The sequence below is a fragment of the Octopus bimaculoides genome, chromosome 3, assembly GCF_046866305.1.
Source record: "Octopus bimaculoides isolate indiv1 chromosome 3, ASM4686630v1, whole genome shotgun sequence".
Lineage (NCBI taxonomy): Eukaryota > Metazoa > Mollusca > Cephalopoda > Octopoda > Octopodidae > Octopus > Octopus bimaculoides.
In genome coordinates, this window is record NC_142930.1 from 60,508,404 (window position 1) to 60,524,441 (window position 16,038).

The 16,038-nt window shown below is 30.7% G+C and overlaps 1 protein-coding gene and 1 long non-coding RNA gene across 22 annotated transcripts in view; one reads left to right on the top strand and one right to left on the bottom strand.

The window, feature by feature from the left end:
* LOC106874729 (uncharacterized) overlaps window positions 1–16,038 on the top strand; it is a 1,612,306-nt gene that overhangs the window by 1,346,885 nt on the left and 249,383 nt on the right. Inside the window, exon 1 of one of the 21 annotated variants that reach the window (XM_089349019.1) lies at window positions 10,891–11,098. The exons of 19 other annotated variants lie outside the window; for them this stretch is intronic. In XM_089349019.1, the coding sequence (XP_089205145.1) occupies window positions 10,931–11,098 (168 nt within the window). In that variant the 5' untranslated portion in view covers window positions 10,891–10,930. Of the gene's footprint in view, window positions 1–10,890; window positions 11,099–16,038 lie in introns of those variants that run through there. One more of the 21 variants, XM_052966441.2, reaches the window with a different exon arrangement.
* LOC128247329 (uncharacterized) lies at window positions 700–11,988 on the bottom strand. Its single transcript, XR_016241061.1, has 2 exons — window positions 11,851–11,988; window positions 700–848 (listed from the first exon to the last, which is right to left on the bottom strand). It is a non-coding gene; the product is annotated as an uncharacterized LOC128247329 (long non-coding RNA).

Below are 16,038 nucleotides of genomic sequence, written 5' to 3' on the forward strand. Positions count from 1 at the left end.
CTAGTATATGTTAGTTAGGCACAGGTATGATTTATGTGAAATATGATGTAATAAAAATTTTAAATGTATTGCACGTTTTATTCTGATCTTTTGTACTTTTATCTATATCCATGTGTATGTGTTTGTCTATACATATATCTGCATATGTATATATATTATGTAATGTACACAGTATACAGTTATGAGCTACCAATAGTTTCATACCTTGGATATGTATTCAAGGCAAGTTTTAAGAACACACCCTGTGTCTCCAAACAATCTATAATGCATGTTGTTAAAACGTGCCTAAACTACATCTCCAACTAATAGTAGGTCATAACTGTATACTATGTACATTAAATATTTGTCTCTCACTGGATGGAGTACTTTTTTTGTTGATCTTACAGTAACAGAAAAGTAAATTTTGTATATGTATATATATATATATATATATATATATATATAGGTGTGTATATATGATTCTTTTAGGAAGAATGATTCTTAAAGCACACATAGCTATAGATAATAGCATGTAAATTTTGAGTTGAAATACCATTTTGGATACAGAAAGTCAAAGGCAAGTCTTTATGAATTTTATTACATAAATATACTTAAATACTGTGTACACATAAGCACACACAACTATAAAGCATTGCCATATCTATAGTTATATAATTATGCTCAAATCCATCAGTATAGTGGAACTTTTCTGAAGATCGATTTTGTTGGAATGAAGATATATCTGGAAGGTTTCAGAATTGGTTGGTCTCTAAATCTTGTTTGGCTTTGAAATCAGTAACATTTTCATTTAAGCATAGTTTAATGTTTCTGTATTGCCTTTGTCTTATTAGAATATATGGAGATTATTCCTGTTGATAAAAGATGTATTTAAGAGTAACAAATATCACTTGTGAATAGAATGCTGAATTTAAAATCAACAGAAATGAATGGTTGTGTTATAGTTATAGATAGAAACATATTGAATTAGTTGGAATTAGAAGTTCATTGATTAAAAATAGACAAAAATTTAACTAATAAATCTTGGTGGATACAACATAGGCTGAATGTTGCAAAGGTAACTTCAGCAAAACAGCAGTGTCTGATAAGGGTTATTTTGCTGTGTAATCCAATGAAAGAAATATTAGCCATACATTGTAAATTATTTTCTTAATATCAAGTGTAGCAGGTGTTGTCATATATGTGCACACTGACGTATGAATTCATATGCACACACACACACACACACACACACACACACACACACACATACACACACACTTTTCTAGAAAGTATTGTGGACAGAGAAACATATGTCTGTATACATAAAATGTTTATTCAATGTAACAGATGTTTGTCTTGAAATATTGCATCAAATAAAACACTGATTAATAAAATAATAGATGTGACAGAAGTTTATTTTAACAGTAATATTCATGATGAAAATAAATGATTTCTGTCTAATAAAAATTTGGTTCTAGCAAAAAGCTTCCATATTTGTCATAATAGATGAAGAGTCAAAATATCATGAATGAAAGTAAAGTGATAGAGTAAAATCAATATAACACAAAGGAAGTAACATTAGATTGACTGAGATAGTATTACGGAAGAACATTTTTTTTTATTTAAAATAAAATTAGTTCATTATATGCTTGAGGTATAAAGTTTTTTTTATTTTTAATAAAAGGATGCACAGATCCATTTTAGATTTTTTTTGTGTAAATAAAATAAAAATAGGTGTAAAATCAAGTGAGTGTTTCCATAATCTTTTAATATAATGACAATACTATGAAAAGTTAAAAAGTCAGAAGGTGTATAATTTGGAATTAAAAATATAATAAAACAAAAGCTAAAGGAAAATGCAAGATGTCACTAATTGACAGCTTGTTATATTTGATGGACAGTAAAAATAATCCTCTAAAACAAAAAGATGAAAACTAGACACAAACAGAAAATAGAAACTACTATTTGAAAGGAAAACAAAACTCCTGGAAAGTTTCAATTTTTGTGCTTCATTAATTTTGTTCATTTTCTTGATCTAAAAAATATAATAATATTACTAAGAAAATATTAAATAATATAGAACAATATAAAACAATTGGAACATATATCTAAAATGATCTATTGATCAATTCACAGCAAGGCTTCTAAGCTTTTTCTGAGGTAATTTTAATGCTAGATATGTAACTCTTTGTTAAATAAAGAAACTCTCTTGATGATTGCAATACTGATTAAGATGTTTTTTGGTTGAAATTATTTACTTCTTTAATTAATTTAACATAAGGACATCCCTTGATTTAAAAATAATTAGAAATATTTCTTTAAAAATAGATCTTCTAGAATCTTGGCCTACTCAAATTAGATTTCAATATATAATCCAATATCATATCGATGTCCATAAAAATGTCAATTACTAACTTAAAGTCTCTTAAATATCATATATAATATATTTGGACATAGAGAACTCCTAAATAAGGAAATATAGAACAGATTGGATTATAAAAAAAAAAATTAGCAAAAATGAAACCGTTTATGTTGTAAATTTTATTTTCAGTTTTTTGTTCTAGGAAATAAGTTAAATTAATAACGATAGATAGATTCCCAAATCATCTGTCTCAGATGTTACATAGTAACTCACTTTTTTTTTTCAGTGATTAGAAAATCTTTTTTTTTTTCACTTTAATTTATAATTTCTTATATTTGTTTTCTTTCCAACCACTGAATATATATTGCAGTCATGTTGGTACTCTACCCTTTAGCATTCAAATTATTCTGTTAAATGTAATGCTTATTTATTCATATTGTTTTGAACTAATTATGCATTATTTCATAGCTTCATGATTTTGATGATATGAGTATTTATTTTTGGAATGATATTGTAGGTAGGTGTGAGAGGCCTGATCTACCTGGCTTGAACATAAAACATGTGGGATATTTGGGCCAAATATGACCAGTTTAAATGCTGAAGGGTTAAAGGATATTTATGTTGTTTTAAAAATCAATATAGTGTTGTTCCATTTTGTTTCTCAATTCTATTTGAAAATTTATAATTGGAAAATTTTCAATCTATGAAATATTTGCAAAATATTCTTTAACTTCAAGTATTTATATTTAGGAGTACATCAAATATGTTACACTGTCATTGAGCATTTGCTAAAATTTTACAAAACATGAATACATACACAGTTATGTTATACCATTTTCCACACACAGTAGCCTATTATATATTTTGCTTTTGGTTTCTTCATTTTTCATAATATTAACATTTAAAACTATACAAATATAAGTACAATTAACTAGAAGAAAACTGAGTTAAGCATAAAAATGTTTATATAAAAATGTATGTATGATAGCTGTCTTAATTATTTTTCATTGTTATATTGAAAGAAGATTGAAAAGATAGATATTTGCATTTTGTATTCACATTCAGCAGACTAGAGTACCCCTTTAAGGACATCTCTGGTACGAGCAATTGCTTCAAATATCTAGTTTTTGGCAAAGGTAATATATTGGAAGAGTTAAGAACATTACAGTAATATTCATAGAAGATGCATGACAATAGGCCAAAGAGGATGAGCAATGGTGAATTTTAAGACAAGCTACCAAAGATTGCAATATAAAAGCAATTTTATTTTATAGGCATTCTTGTATTTTATAGAATGTCAGCTACTGCATAGAATTAAAATACTTCTTGCTTGAGTTTCAGTTTAATTTTGTATTTAAGATTGACAATCTTAGCATCTTTATTCATCTCTTTAACTCTGATCCCAAATGATCAAGTGAAAGCTAAAAGTGCAAAACAAAACTTAAAATTCTAATAAGAAGCTTCCTTGCTGGAACTTTCATGCTGAGTTAAAGGTTTGGCAGTTTGTATCTTCTTAATAGTATTACTGTATCCAATATATAAATGAAGCCAAATCCATCCAGATATAAATTAGTGCTATGGGATAGAAAGGTATCAGCAATTTAAGTAATAACATTTTTTTTTTTAGAGAGGGTTATAGAACTCTCTACCAACAACTTTATGCTTATCTTGAAATTGGCATCAGTCCAGATGTTTTTTTTTTTATTCCTCTCAACTGAAAATTACTATGGTCAGTTTCACTGCTCTAACCAACCTTTTGAGTGACCTACCTCTACTGTTGATGCTATCTACTAACAATTCATGGTACTGCTTCCAGCTGTTACTTCCAAAACATAAAATTTATCTTTACTATGCTAGACATGTCTGCATATTGATAAGATATGGAACACTTGAAGTACTGTTGAGATAAATGGCTGAAGCAAATAATTCCTCCTGAAATAATTTACATAAAATTAGTTGGCTATATCTCTTGAACATATTTTTATGTCGTGAATGAATATTTTTAGCGTTCTTTTTTTTCTTTCTATCAGGCATTCAAGATAGTAATTTCAGTGTGCAGAAAGTTATTCAGTTTCCCTTGTGTTTACAGTCTCAATATTTGACATTTTAAAAGACCAAAAATATACATAGCTGTTATTTCATATCTCTGATTAGTATGTCTCACTTAAAGGACAAAGCTACCAAGAGATCACTTTAGAATAACTTACAAGTTCAACACTAAGTATATGTTATGCTTCTGATCTAAACCTACATTTGTCATGTAGAGTAGTTGATTAATCAAAGGCTCTAGAGTAGCTGTAGTGGACATAGCAAAGTGGTAAGTATGTAACAATGTAACTTCTTTCTTTCTGAGAAGATGACACTGAGTCTAGATGTAGTAAGGCAATTGATATTGCAGTTATTTGTGTGTCTTTTGTTTCGAATTTGTCTCAAAAGTGAGTGTAAGTACCATCTAGGAAGTGTTTTAGAGGACTCCTGGTATGTTCAAGCATTTGTTGGTGATTTCAAATGTTACCTAATTTAGAAATAATTCAGTCATGAATTGTGTAAGGGTTTGAATATGTGTGTGTATATTTACATTTAAAATTGGTACCATATACATCAAGCCTAAAACAACTGTGTTATGCAATACAGTTGTTACTGTTATGATTGAATGAATCATTTACTCTCATTAACACATCTATTGTATGTAGATCTAGTCAGGGATAAAAGCCTAACACTGTTTGTAATAACATGCTTAATAACTAGCTGATATATACAAGTCTTATCTATAACTTTCAGCAAGTAACTATAAGTCTGGATAATTTAGCATGCTCCTAGTCATAAAAAGAAAACTATAACTTGGACATATTTGCTATTGAAGATAAAGTGGCAGCAATGATTGCATTAGGAAATCTAAATCCATATACTGTTGTAAAGTTAAAATTATCACAGAAAAATCAGTACAACTCATTAAAAATCACCACTAAACAATCTAGAAAATTATAATAGCAGAGAATTATTAGAAAACTTAATGAAAAAATTAGAACTACTATCAATATTCTTTAGAAAATCACTCACTCCCTTATTGCCAAGTACTTGCAGTCTTCTTCTAAAGCAGCTCCAATTAAGTAAACCTTGAAGGAATATTCAGCACATTAAACAAGGGCCCTTTGTCGCCAGCAGAGGTAAGAGCTCTCTGAACTTTGCCCAGGCTATTCTTATTCTAGCAGCTACACTTTTAGCGCACCCTCCCCCACTACTAACTTGGTCACCTAGATAGCAGAAGCTATCAACTATGTCTAGTTTTTCTCCCTGGAATGTGGCAGAAGTTGTTTTCTGCCCATTTTCAGTGTTTATTGCTCCTGAACATCTGCCACATACAAAAACTAAGTTCCTAGTTAACCTTCCTTTGATGTTGCTGCACCTCTTATGTGTCCATAGCTTACACTGGGTACATCTTTTAGAGTTTCTACCTACGCCTTTTCTACAGATTGAGCAGGGCCATCTACCTGAAGGGGTTTGTGTTTTGTCTACCTTCCTACTTATTAGGACTTTGGTTTTAGCTAGGTTGACTCTAAGGCCCTTCGATTCTAGTCCTTGCTTCCACACCTGAAACTTCTCTAGTTCTGATAGTGACTCAGCAATTAGCGCAAGGTCATCAGCATAGAGGAGCTCCCAGGGGCATCCTATCTTGAATTCCTGTGTGATTGCCTGGAGGACTATGATAAATAGGAGGGGGCTGGGGACTGAACCTTGGTGGACCCCTACCTCTATCCAGAATTCTTCACTGTACTCATTGCCAACCCTCACCTTACTGACAGCGTCTCTGTACATGGCTTGCACAGCTCTCACTGACCATTCTTCTATCCCTAGTTTCCTCACTGACCACCATATACGGGATCAGGGTCCCTGTCAAAGGCTTTCTCTATGTCAACGAAAGCCAGGTACAGAGGTTTATCTTTGGCTAGGTATTTCTCCTGCAGCTGCCTTACCATAAATATAGCATAAGTGGTGCTTTTCCCTGGCATGAATCCAAACTGCATCTCATCTAAACTGACTCTCTCCCTAATTAGTTGGGCTATGACTCTCTCCGTGACTTTCATTACCTGGTCCAACAACTTGATACCTCTGTAATTATTTGTATCTAAAGCGTCACCTTTACTGTTGTAGCAGTTGACTATGGTGTTGCTACACCAGTCAGTGGGTATGACTCCTTCGTTTATCACCTGGTTGTATAAAACATCAGAAAAATAATATTTTTTTAATAACATGAACTCCATAACATAAGTCTATGGCAAATTAGTGCCATATTATTAGTGCCAAATTAACTATATCAAATAATTTGATTTCTCTGAGCCCATATCTGACCAAATTTGTATCGGCCTTTCATTTGTTTAGGTTCAATATCTAAATAAACTAGGAGAAATGATTCCAGTTTTAGTATAATGCAGGTACTGAATATTCTTTATTAATGGCTTAAACATATGAGAAAGTGTAGCACCCATCACCCTTTCCGAGCTCTCTCAGACTAATGAGAAGAAAGTAGGAAGTTATCCTTTACTGTAGATCTCATTTATCAAGATTAGATGTTGGTAAAAGCTTGCTTTTGTGGAAGATTTTGGATTTTGTTGTAGTATATTGAATTTATTGTCTAATGTGCTGAATGTTCCTTCAAGGTTTACTTGATTGGAGCTGCTTTAGAGGTTATCCTCAGATCAAAACCCTGGCCTAACTGTTTGTTCCAAAGCATATTCCATGAAAGGTGTCCAAGGACCAAATGGTTGTATTAAACTAGGTCATAGATTATGATAAGCAACCACAACATATTGATGCACTGTGTATATATTGCCTCACGTTAACTTTGCAAGACTATATAACCACAGCAATCTACTTCTTGTGTTGGATATGTTCAAGTAAAATACAATGAATTAAAAGTTAAAGCAAATATAATTATAGGTAACTTAATATAAAAGTAACAACAGCAGTTAATTTTCCAAAAAGATATGCGTGTGTGTGTGTGTGTGTGTCTGTGTCTGTGTGTGATGTGATCAATTAGTGTTATATATTCAAATGTTTACTGGACATTTTCTCTTGTAATGTAAATCAGTAAATTAAGCCATGCTCAATCTACCCCTTTTCTCTTCAAAATATTTACCATTGCTAAATTTTAACATTTATTACTTTTAGGGAACTAAAAATTTGAAATTCATGAGTCCATATTTTTCCACTAATATAAATGCAAAACTATTTTGGCTTACTAGAAGCTTTCTAATTTCCTCTGCCAATTTGTAATATGAAGAATATTCTTGCTATTAGTATTATTTTTTTCCTATTTATAAGTATTTAAATCATTTATATTTTAAACATTTATACTTTTCCTTTGAGATTAGTATGATTGCAATCTACTGTTTGTGCAATATCTGTGTGATGAAATGAATGTGTTCAGTAAGCTATGAAGATGGCTGGGAATTAAAGTAGTCACGGAATTGTTCACATGAGAGAAGACTGAAATTGAATGAAGTGATGAAAATTAAAGGAAACTCCTTGTTGATTGTAATATAAGGTAGTTATCACTGAGGTAAGAATGTTAATGGAAAAATAGAAACATATACTTGAGTGTACACTAAACAAACACAGGTGTGGATGAAAAGGAAGATATGCAATTCTGACTGGCAGGAATTGAACTATTCATTTGTAGATTTATATTTGATCCTTGAAATTTTCAGCCTAAGCTAAAATTCCAAGAGTTTGAATAAGAATTTTTAATTTCCAAGTACCTTTGCTAAATTTTGAAGAAGCATTCTTATTAGACCTCGTAATGAAATCAAAATATCTTCATAAATGTTGTAATGCTGTCATTTGTGATCTTTAATGCATGGTATAAGGTACAAAAGTGAAGGTGCATGGCTTAACAGTTAGAGTGTTGGACTCATGATTGTAAAATTGGGATTTTGATTCCTAGACCAAGCAGTGTGTTGTATTCTTGAGTAAAACGCTTCATTTCACATTGCCCCAGTCCACTCAGCTGATAAAAAATGACTAATCTTGCAATGGACTAGTGTCCCATCTAAGGAAGAATATAGAAACCAGGAAACCAGCCCTATACCCCTTACAGAATAATTTGGATTAAGCCCCCCCCCCCACCACGTAAGGTTCAAAACACCTCTATATTCTATGCAAGTGACAATTATTTTTAAAACCCTTAGTTCTGATTGAGCAAACATATGATGAAAGATGTTCCTATCTTGTCCTTTCATCTTCATTCCAGATATAATATATCTAAGTTTACATTATTCAATTTGTCCTTCTTTTAGTGAAGGCATGTGGCTTAGTAGTTAGGATATTTGGCTTACAGTCATAAGGGCTGAAGTTCACTTCCCAGTGGTGCATTGTATCCTTGAGCAAGACACTTTATTTCACGCTTCTCCAGTCATTTCAGCTGGCAAAAATTCAAAGAGCCAGCCTTGTCACATTCTGTTTCATGCTGAATCTCTCTGAGAACTATGTTAAGGATATGTGTGTCTGTGGAGTGCTCACCCACTTGCACATTAATTTCATGAGCAGGCTGTTCCATTGATCAGATCAACTGGAACCCTCATCATAACCAATGGAGTGCCAGTTTCTTCTTTCAAAAATGTGTGGTGAGATTTGAAAGAGATTTGGTTATTATTTCTAGCAGGTCAACTTTCCCAGTAGAAGTTCCCTACCAACTTGTTTAGAGATAACTGTTATTCAACCTGAACAAGCAGACATGATTGAAAAAGCATTCTTACATTTTTATAGGTATGTAGGATTATAATGAATGCTTTGTTTATTCAAAATGATAGGGTGTGATTTGAGGTAGATTTGTTTACTATTTTTAGCTGATTGACCGACCATTTTGAAGCTCTCTTTTTGGTGACTACTGAGGAAATTTGGAGGAATGACACACTTAAAAACAACAAATAGTTTTGACTTGACTAATAGTTGTTTGATTAAAATACTGAGTTTCATATAGCTCTTATGATAAAATAATTTGAGGTAGTTTTTTTTTTTTAACATCAAATTGCTAAACAGGTTATTTGCTAAAATTTAAAAGTAAATTTGGAAGAACATTTTCTATTTGAAAGAGACTCTTATTATATATCACAAGCACATGCATATCCTTCCACATACATATCCTTCCACATACATATCCTTCCACATACATATCCTTCCACATACATTAATACAAAAATTGCCATTTGAAACTATGACCACTGTTTGTATTTTCAGAAAAGATATGTCAGACCTGATTGTGTTCCATATTCTTAATACTTCTATTGCTTCTATATGAATATTGATCAAATTGTACATTTTCCCCAGTCTTGATTAAGCTCCAAATACCCAATTAAAATGTTCTCTATTTTGTTGCAAAAATACAGGAATCTAATTCCATCCAAACAACAGGTCTTTTCCTGTGGTCTTCACTTTCTTATAAGTTCTTCCTGTTGACTTTTCATTTATGCATGTTGTTGTTCTATTCTAAATTGACAGCCAGCCAAAATAATGTATAAATATGATATAATAACTGCAACAAATTCTCTGAGAATCCAGGAAGTGTATTGTATTCAGCTTATCTAAATTTATAGCAGAACAGTAAACACCTTAGTGCTTGTAGATTTAAGGAAGATATACTTCTTTGCAGTACATATGTAAGCAAACTTGTGAAACAGTAGCATACAATACATTTTACCTAATATACAACAACCCTAAAGTTATCTAAATTAACTTTGTACTTATTTATTTATTAGAATAAAAAAAATATTCCTGTATTTTATTTGTTTAAATCTTAGTGGTCTTTTAGGTAAATCAGTTTAGTAACAAATTAATGCTTAGGTTTGGTGGTAAGAAGTAGTAGTAAATATATCCTTTTCACACATATATCTATTTTTAATTTCACACCAGCCTTGTGTAAATTTCTGTACATTAAATTTGTTTTATTCTTTTTTTATTTTATTTCAGATAATAAATATGATTACTAAAATTTTCTTAAATGAAGTAGCCAATTTTTGAGGAAAAAAATCAAGAAAGAAAAAAATTTAATTAATTTTAGTGGTGAATATCAATTACTGTATTTCACTGCTGGAAAAAATATCAAGGTTATGATTAGTACATTCATATAAGTAACTTTATTTGCCACATATTCCATAATTTATTTGTTAATCCATTCAAATGAAAGAGTAAGAACTGTTCATTACATTATATATGAAATATATTTTTTTCTTTAAGTAAAGATGTTGGGTGGTTTAGACGAGGTAGAAATATTTTAGAGAAAATTTAATCAAATAGGTTATTGTTCTGATTCCTATAAATTCCTTTGAAAATAACACTGATATAAAAATATATTTTTTTAAGTAGTGGAATAATTTTCACCAATATGTCTAGTTAGTTTGTAATGCAGTAACAAAGTAACTAAGACTGAACTGTTCTGCAGCCAAAATGAAAATTACTTATGACCACATCCACATTTCAGATTGCTGATTCTATTACATTTTTCTTTGGATTAAATGCAAGTATTCCCAACCACATATTATTGGTAATTGTCTACATAATATGAAGTCTGTTGCTTAGTTTTCATAGGTAGCAATGTGTGAGCTGAAATTTCTTGTTACTACTTGTTCTATGTATTGTAGATTACAGCTCATTAATCACAGTTCTTTTCAGAGAGAGAGCGCTCCTTCAACTGAACTACTACATTGCTCTTTGAGTTGCTTCCAACACCTAAATGAAAATGGCACTATTCGAAATTTGTTTGTAAGTCTTCATAATGCTTGTGCTCTATTCCTATTGTTATAGAAAATTATTCAGTTTGAAAAAAAAAAAAAAAAGGATATCTTACTAATGGAAAGCTAAGTTGTCACTTTCTCTTTTCCTTCTTTTCATTTTACTTGGATTATAATCAACTTGCCAGTAGGTCATGTAGCATTTCAATGTGATAATCTTTATCCAAATGAGCCGGTTGTGTGCTTATCATTTATTAACACTTCCCACTCACCTTGTTTTAAATATCTACTACACTTGCTTTTTAAGAAATATGTTGCTTGGCTCTTGCGAGAGAGAAGATAGTTTTGTAAAATATGTGATATTGCTAATGCTATACGCTAGTATCAGCAGTGATATTACAATGTACGGAAGTTATCAAGTGAACGGTAGTATTGATTTCTGTGTTGAAGTGAATTTCCTATTTTTGCCCATTTCTCGTATGTTCTAAAACAAGGCTAGAATGCTAGTTGTGTTCCTTTTGAAGCATGACATTTGATATACAGTCTGCTCTTATCTTCACTTGTGAAGTTAAACTTGTGTGATATAGAATTAAATGCTTTGTTTATGTGTAAGATATACTGAAATTGCACACTTATTTTGTTGCTTAATACTTTTACGACTGAAGTAAAGAATAATGTTTTTCTTCCTCACTCTTACTCAATATTTATATATATTTTAGGTTTGTCTAATAAAACTAAAAATGAGCATTTTTACTGGAAAAATGTTTTAAATAAGATGCTTACCTCAATAAATTACAGCAAGAAAAATCATATTCACCATTTTCTGTTTGGTTTGTTGATTTTTTTTGCTTCTAAAATTCAATTCTTCGGTTTTTATCACCCTTTAACATCTATACAAATAATGAATTTTTCTTTCTCTCACAGAGGAGACTATATAACATTCTACAGCTTCCATGCTGTAACTACTGTAAAGAGAATATGCTTGTGCAAATGTGTATCTGTTGAACATGAATACAGCATACTTACATAAATATATATATATATGTCTGTGTGTGTGTGTTCAACAGATATATAAGTAAAGACATACCTACCTGCCTGTATCTATCTCTCTATATATAAAATATACAATGCTAAATATTTTCCTGTTGGTGCCTGCCGTTTTTTCATTTGTAGTTGGTACCTGCTGTTCTCAGTCTCTGAGAGATGCAGCAATTCCATAATCACTTATGTTTCTATTATTTTATTTTTCAATGCTTTATGCCAATGTAAGAAATCATTACTTTACTTCATAATTCTAATTTAAAATAACTGTTTAGTATTTCATTTTAATTAAATGAGATATATCTTCATATACTGGCTTTTGTTATTTTATTTGGCCTTCAAATAAAAATTCTTCTTCGGTTGACATAAATAACCACTTTTTTATTGTTCATTTTCCATCCTTTTGAGAAATATTTTTCCACTATGGAGGAAAATATGAAAACTCAAATAAAATATTGAATTTGAAATATTGTAAATGTGTGTGTAGTATTATAATACATTATTAACTTTATATCAAATTCCTCAATTTGCCATACATATTTAATAAATATATATATATATTGAGGTTTTAGACTTGGAATATTTAAAATACTACAGATATTAGAAGTATAGTTGATATGTAAATTCATATGTGTATTTAGTGTACCTTGTGTGAGTATTCTACAAACAAATTTTGTTAATTGAAAAATTCCTCTAAATATTTTGGAAGTAAAATTTTATTTGTTCTGTTGTTTAAATTCCTTTAAAAAAATGTTTTAGAAATATTTTGATATATTGTTTTTTACATCAGGTTACCAGAATCTAGAATTTATGACTGCACAGTACGTGTGTATATATATATATATATATATATATATATATATATATATATATGTGTGTGTGTAAAACTAGTGTGACACATGTGTTCACACACACACATATATACATATACACATATGTGTGTGTGTGTATATATATGTACACACACACACACATGCACACAAGCATATATATATATATACACTGTACAGTATAATGGATCCATTTTAGACAATTTTACCAATCAGTTTTGCTCACAAAAGTTCAGGTAAAGAAAAAAAGAATACTTGCTACTTATCAAAAGGGCTCAAATATAACTCCTCTATGAAACTGACTGTTAAAATCAGCAGAAATGCATCTACAAATCTTAATATGCCCCCTCTGTTTATTTCTTACTCCAGGATTCTTAGCTAACTCTCTCTTTCTCTCTCTCTCTTTCTCTCTCTCTCTCTCTCTCTCTCTCTCTCTCTATATATATATATATATATATATATATATATATATAATATGATATGATGTGATGTAATATGATATGGTGTAATATAATATAGGTGTGGGTGCATGCATGTGTATATGTGTGTGTATGTGTGTGTGTGTATATATATGTGTGTGTGCATATATATATGTATATATAGTGTGCATATTCATACACGTATTAATTCATTGATATATATACATTGACTTTTATGCATTTGACTTACTGTATTTAAATAATTTGTGTATATATGAACATAGTTTTCACATTTACTTTTTAATTCATCCTAAGTAGATTTGTTCCTTTATTCCTCTTGGGTTTCAATCCTACCACGTGCGCTTTTTCTTAAGCAACAAGAAAATTGTATGCTTTCTAATTTATTGATACGTTCTGAATAGATGTATCAAATTTGGTTTTAAAATAACAATTTACCAAATATTATAATAATCATATGCAGTACACTAGCTAGATGCAGGTGGCTAAATAATGTTCACTTCGTTGTTTTCTGGTTAGATTTCAGCTACACTTTCTATCACAGAATTGGGAAATTATCAACGTAATGAAATATTTCCTTCCTTAAGTTTATGCTGATGAGGTTCTTCTGTGTGTAGCATGCATAGATTAATACAATGCTACGAGTAATAACACTATTTGAACATATCTGTTGTAGGAATGTTGTATTGTACCAGCTTTTATATTTACTTTGATACATATAAAACATTACAAGACACTTAATAAGTTTGTGAAGTGATGTATATGACCTACCTATGCCAAAAACAGAAAAGCAAACAATATATTGGTTAATGATGATGTATAATTTTAAAATTTATTTTATATTTTATTCTTGTACATTTTAAATACATTTACTCTTTATCTATTTTAAATATTTATGCAGCTACATGAAAAATATATGTTGGTTATTTTTTTTCTCTCATATATAAATATTGTAATGATGTAGAAAACTAAAATTCATGCATTTGTGTGTGTTAATATTTAGTGTTTCATTTTATGAATATAAAATTCCATAGTGTAAGAATTATGTGGTGCACTTAACGAAAAAACTTCTAGCCCCCCCCCCTCACCTGCACCATACGTGGGTGATGTAATATACTTTTTTGCATTGTATTTTACATCATTTCTAATCATCTTAATAGCTTGTATGATCCATTGCTCACATCTTCATCTTTCAACTACAGCTATAGGAGATATTTTAGCAATAGGGTAACATGCTATGCTTGCTAACTTTTCCCCATGTTTGTGACTTGAATTTGCATATCATTGATTAATTAGATAACTGAAGAACTAAACTATAACTATGCAAACTTTTAAATATATAAAGATATATATTTAAGTAAGATTTTTCTTCATTCATGTATGCATATATTGCTAAGAGCATAGCAGCATTAATTATGCATAGACATACATACTGCTGTTTATTGGGCCAATTATATATATATTTGTGTGTAAGATTATGTTTGCAGAAAGTTTTACATATATCTTAAAAGTGCATTTCACTTAACCTTTATATATTTATTATTAAATGTGAAATGTGTTTGCTAGAGAACTTCATTGGATTAACTCTGATTACTAAATTAGGCATAAGGACTGCAATTTTGAGGTGGCTGGGGTAGTCAGAACCATTGAGCCCAATGTTTGACTCTTTATTGACCCTGAAATGCAAAGTATACTTCAGTGGGATTTGAACTCCGAATGCAAAGATGTAGAACAAATACTACAATGCATTTTTACTCATGCTCTAAAAATTATACTAATCTATCATACTTAATCAGATAAATAGTAATAATAATCTACAGGGCTGAGAAATTGCTTCCTGCATATTCTGAAAATATGTCTATTTTGATGTTATTAATAAGGATTATTATAGCATTCATTCATTGAATTACATGTCCCTCTATTTAAGTCTATTATGACTTATTGGAGCATTCAGTCAAGTAACAGTTTTGATTTATTTTCTTTTGTACTCATGTACTCTTTTACTTGTTTCAGTCATTTGACTGCAGTCATGCTGGAGCACCACTTTTAGTCTAGCAAATCGACCCCAGGACTTACTATTTGTAAGCCTAGTACTTATTCTGTTGGTCTCTTTTGCCGAACCGCTAAGTTACGGGGACGTAAATACACCAGCATCGGTTGTCAAGCGATGTTGTGGGGGCAAACACAGACGCACAAACACACACATATATATATATATACACATATATACGACGGGCTTCTTTCAGTTTCCATCTACCAAATCCACTCACAACGCTTTGGTCGGCTTGAGGCTATAGTAGAAGACACTTGCCCAAGGTGCTACACAGTGGGACTGAACCCGGAACCATGTGGTTGGTAAGCAAGCTACTTACCATACAGACATTCCTGAGTATTTGATATTTGAGTTTGTTAATGTACTATATTCGTGAAAGGGGGGAACTTGATACATTTTAGGGAAACTTCAAAACCTTATGTATACATGTTAGTTCCTTGAATAAACTTGACCTAGAATACTTACATGTTAATTGAACAAAAAATAGCTGATGGTCAGAGTCACTTAGTTTACAGAAAAATCTGTTGAGGGTAACTGCTGTGTTAATTGAGACACGTAGAACTATGACACCATGAGATACTGCAAATGAAAGTTTGAGAACAAAAAAGGT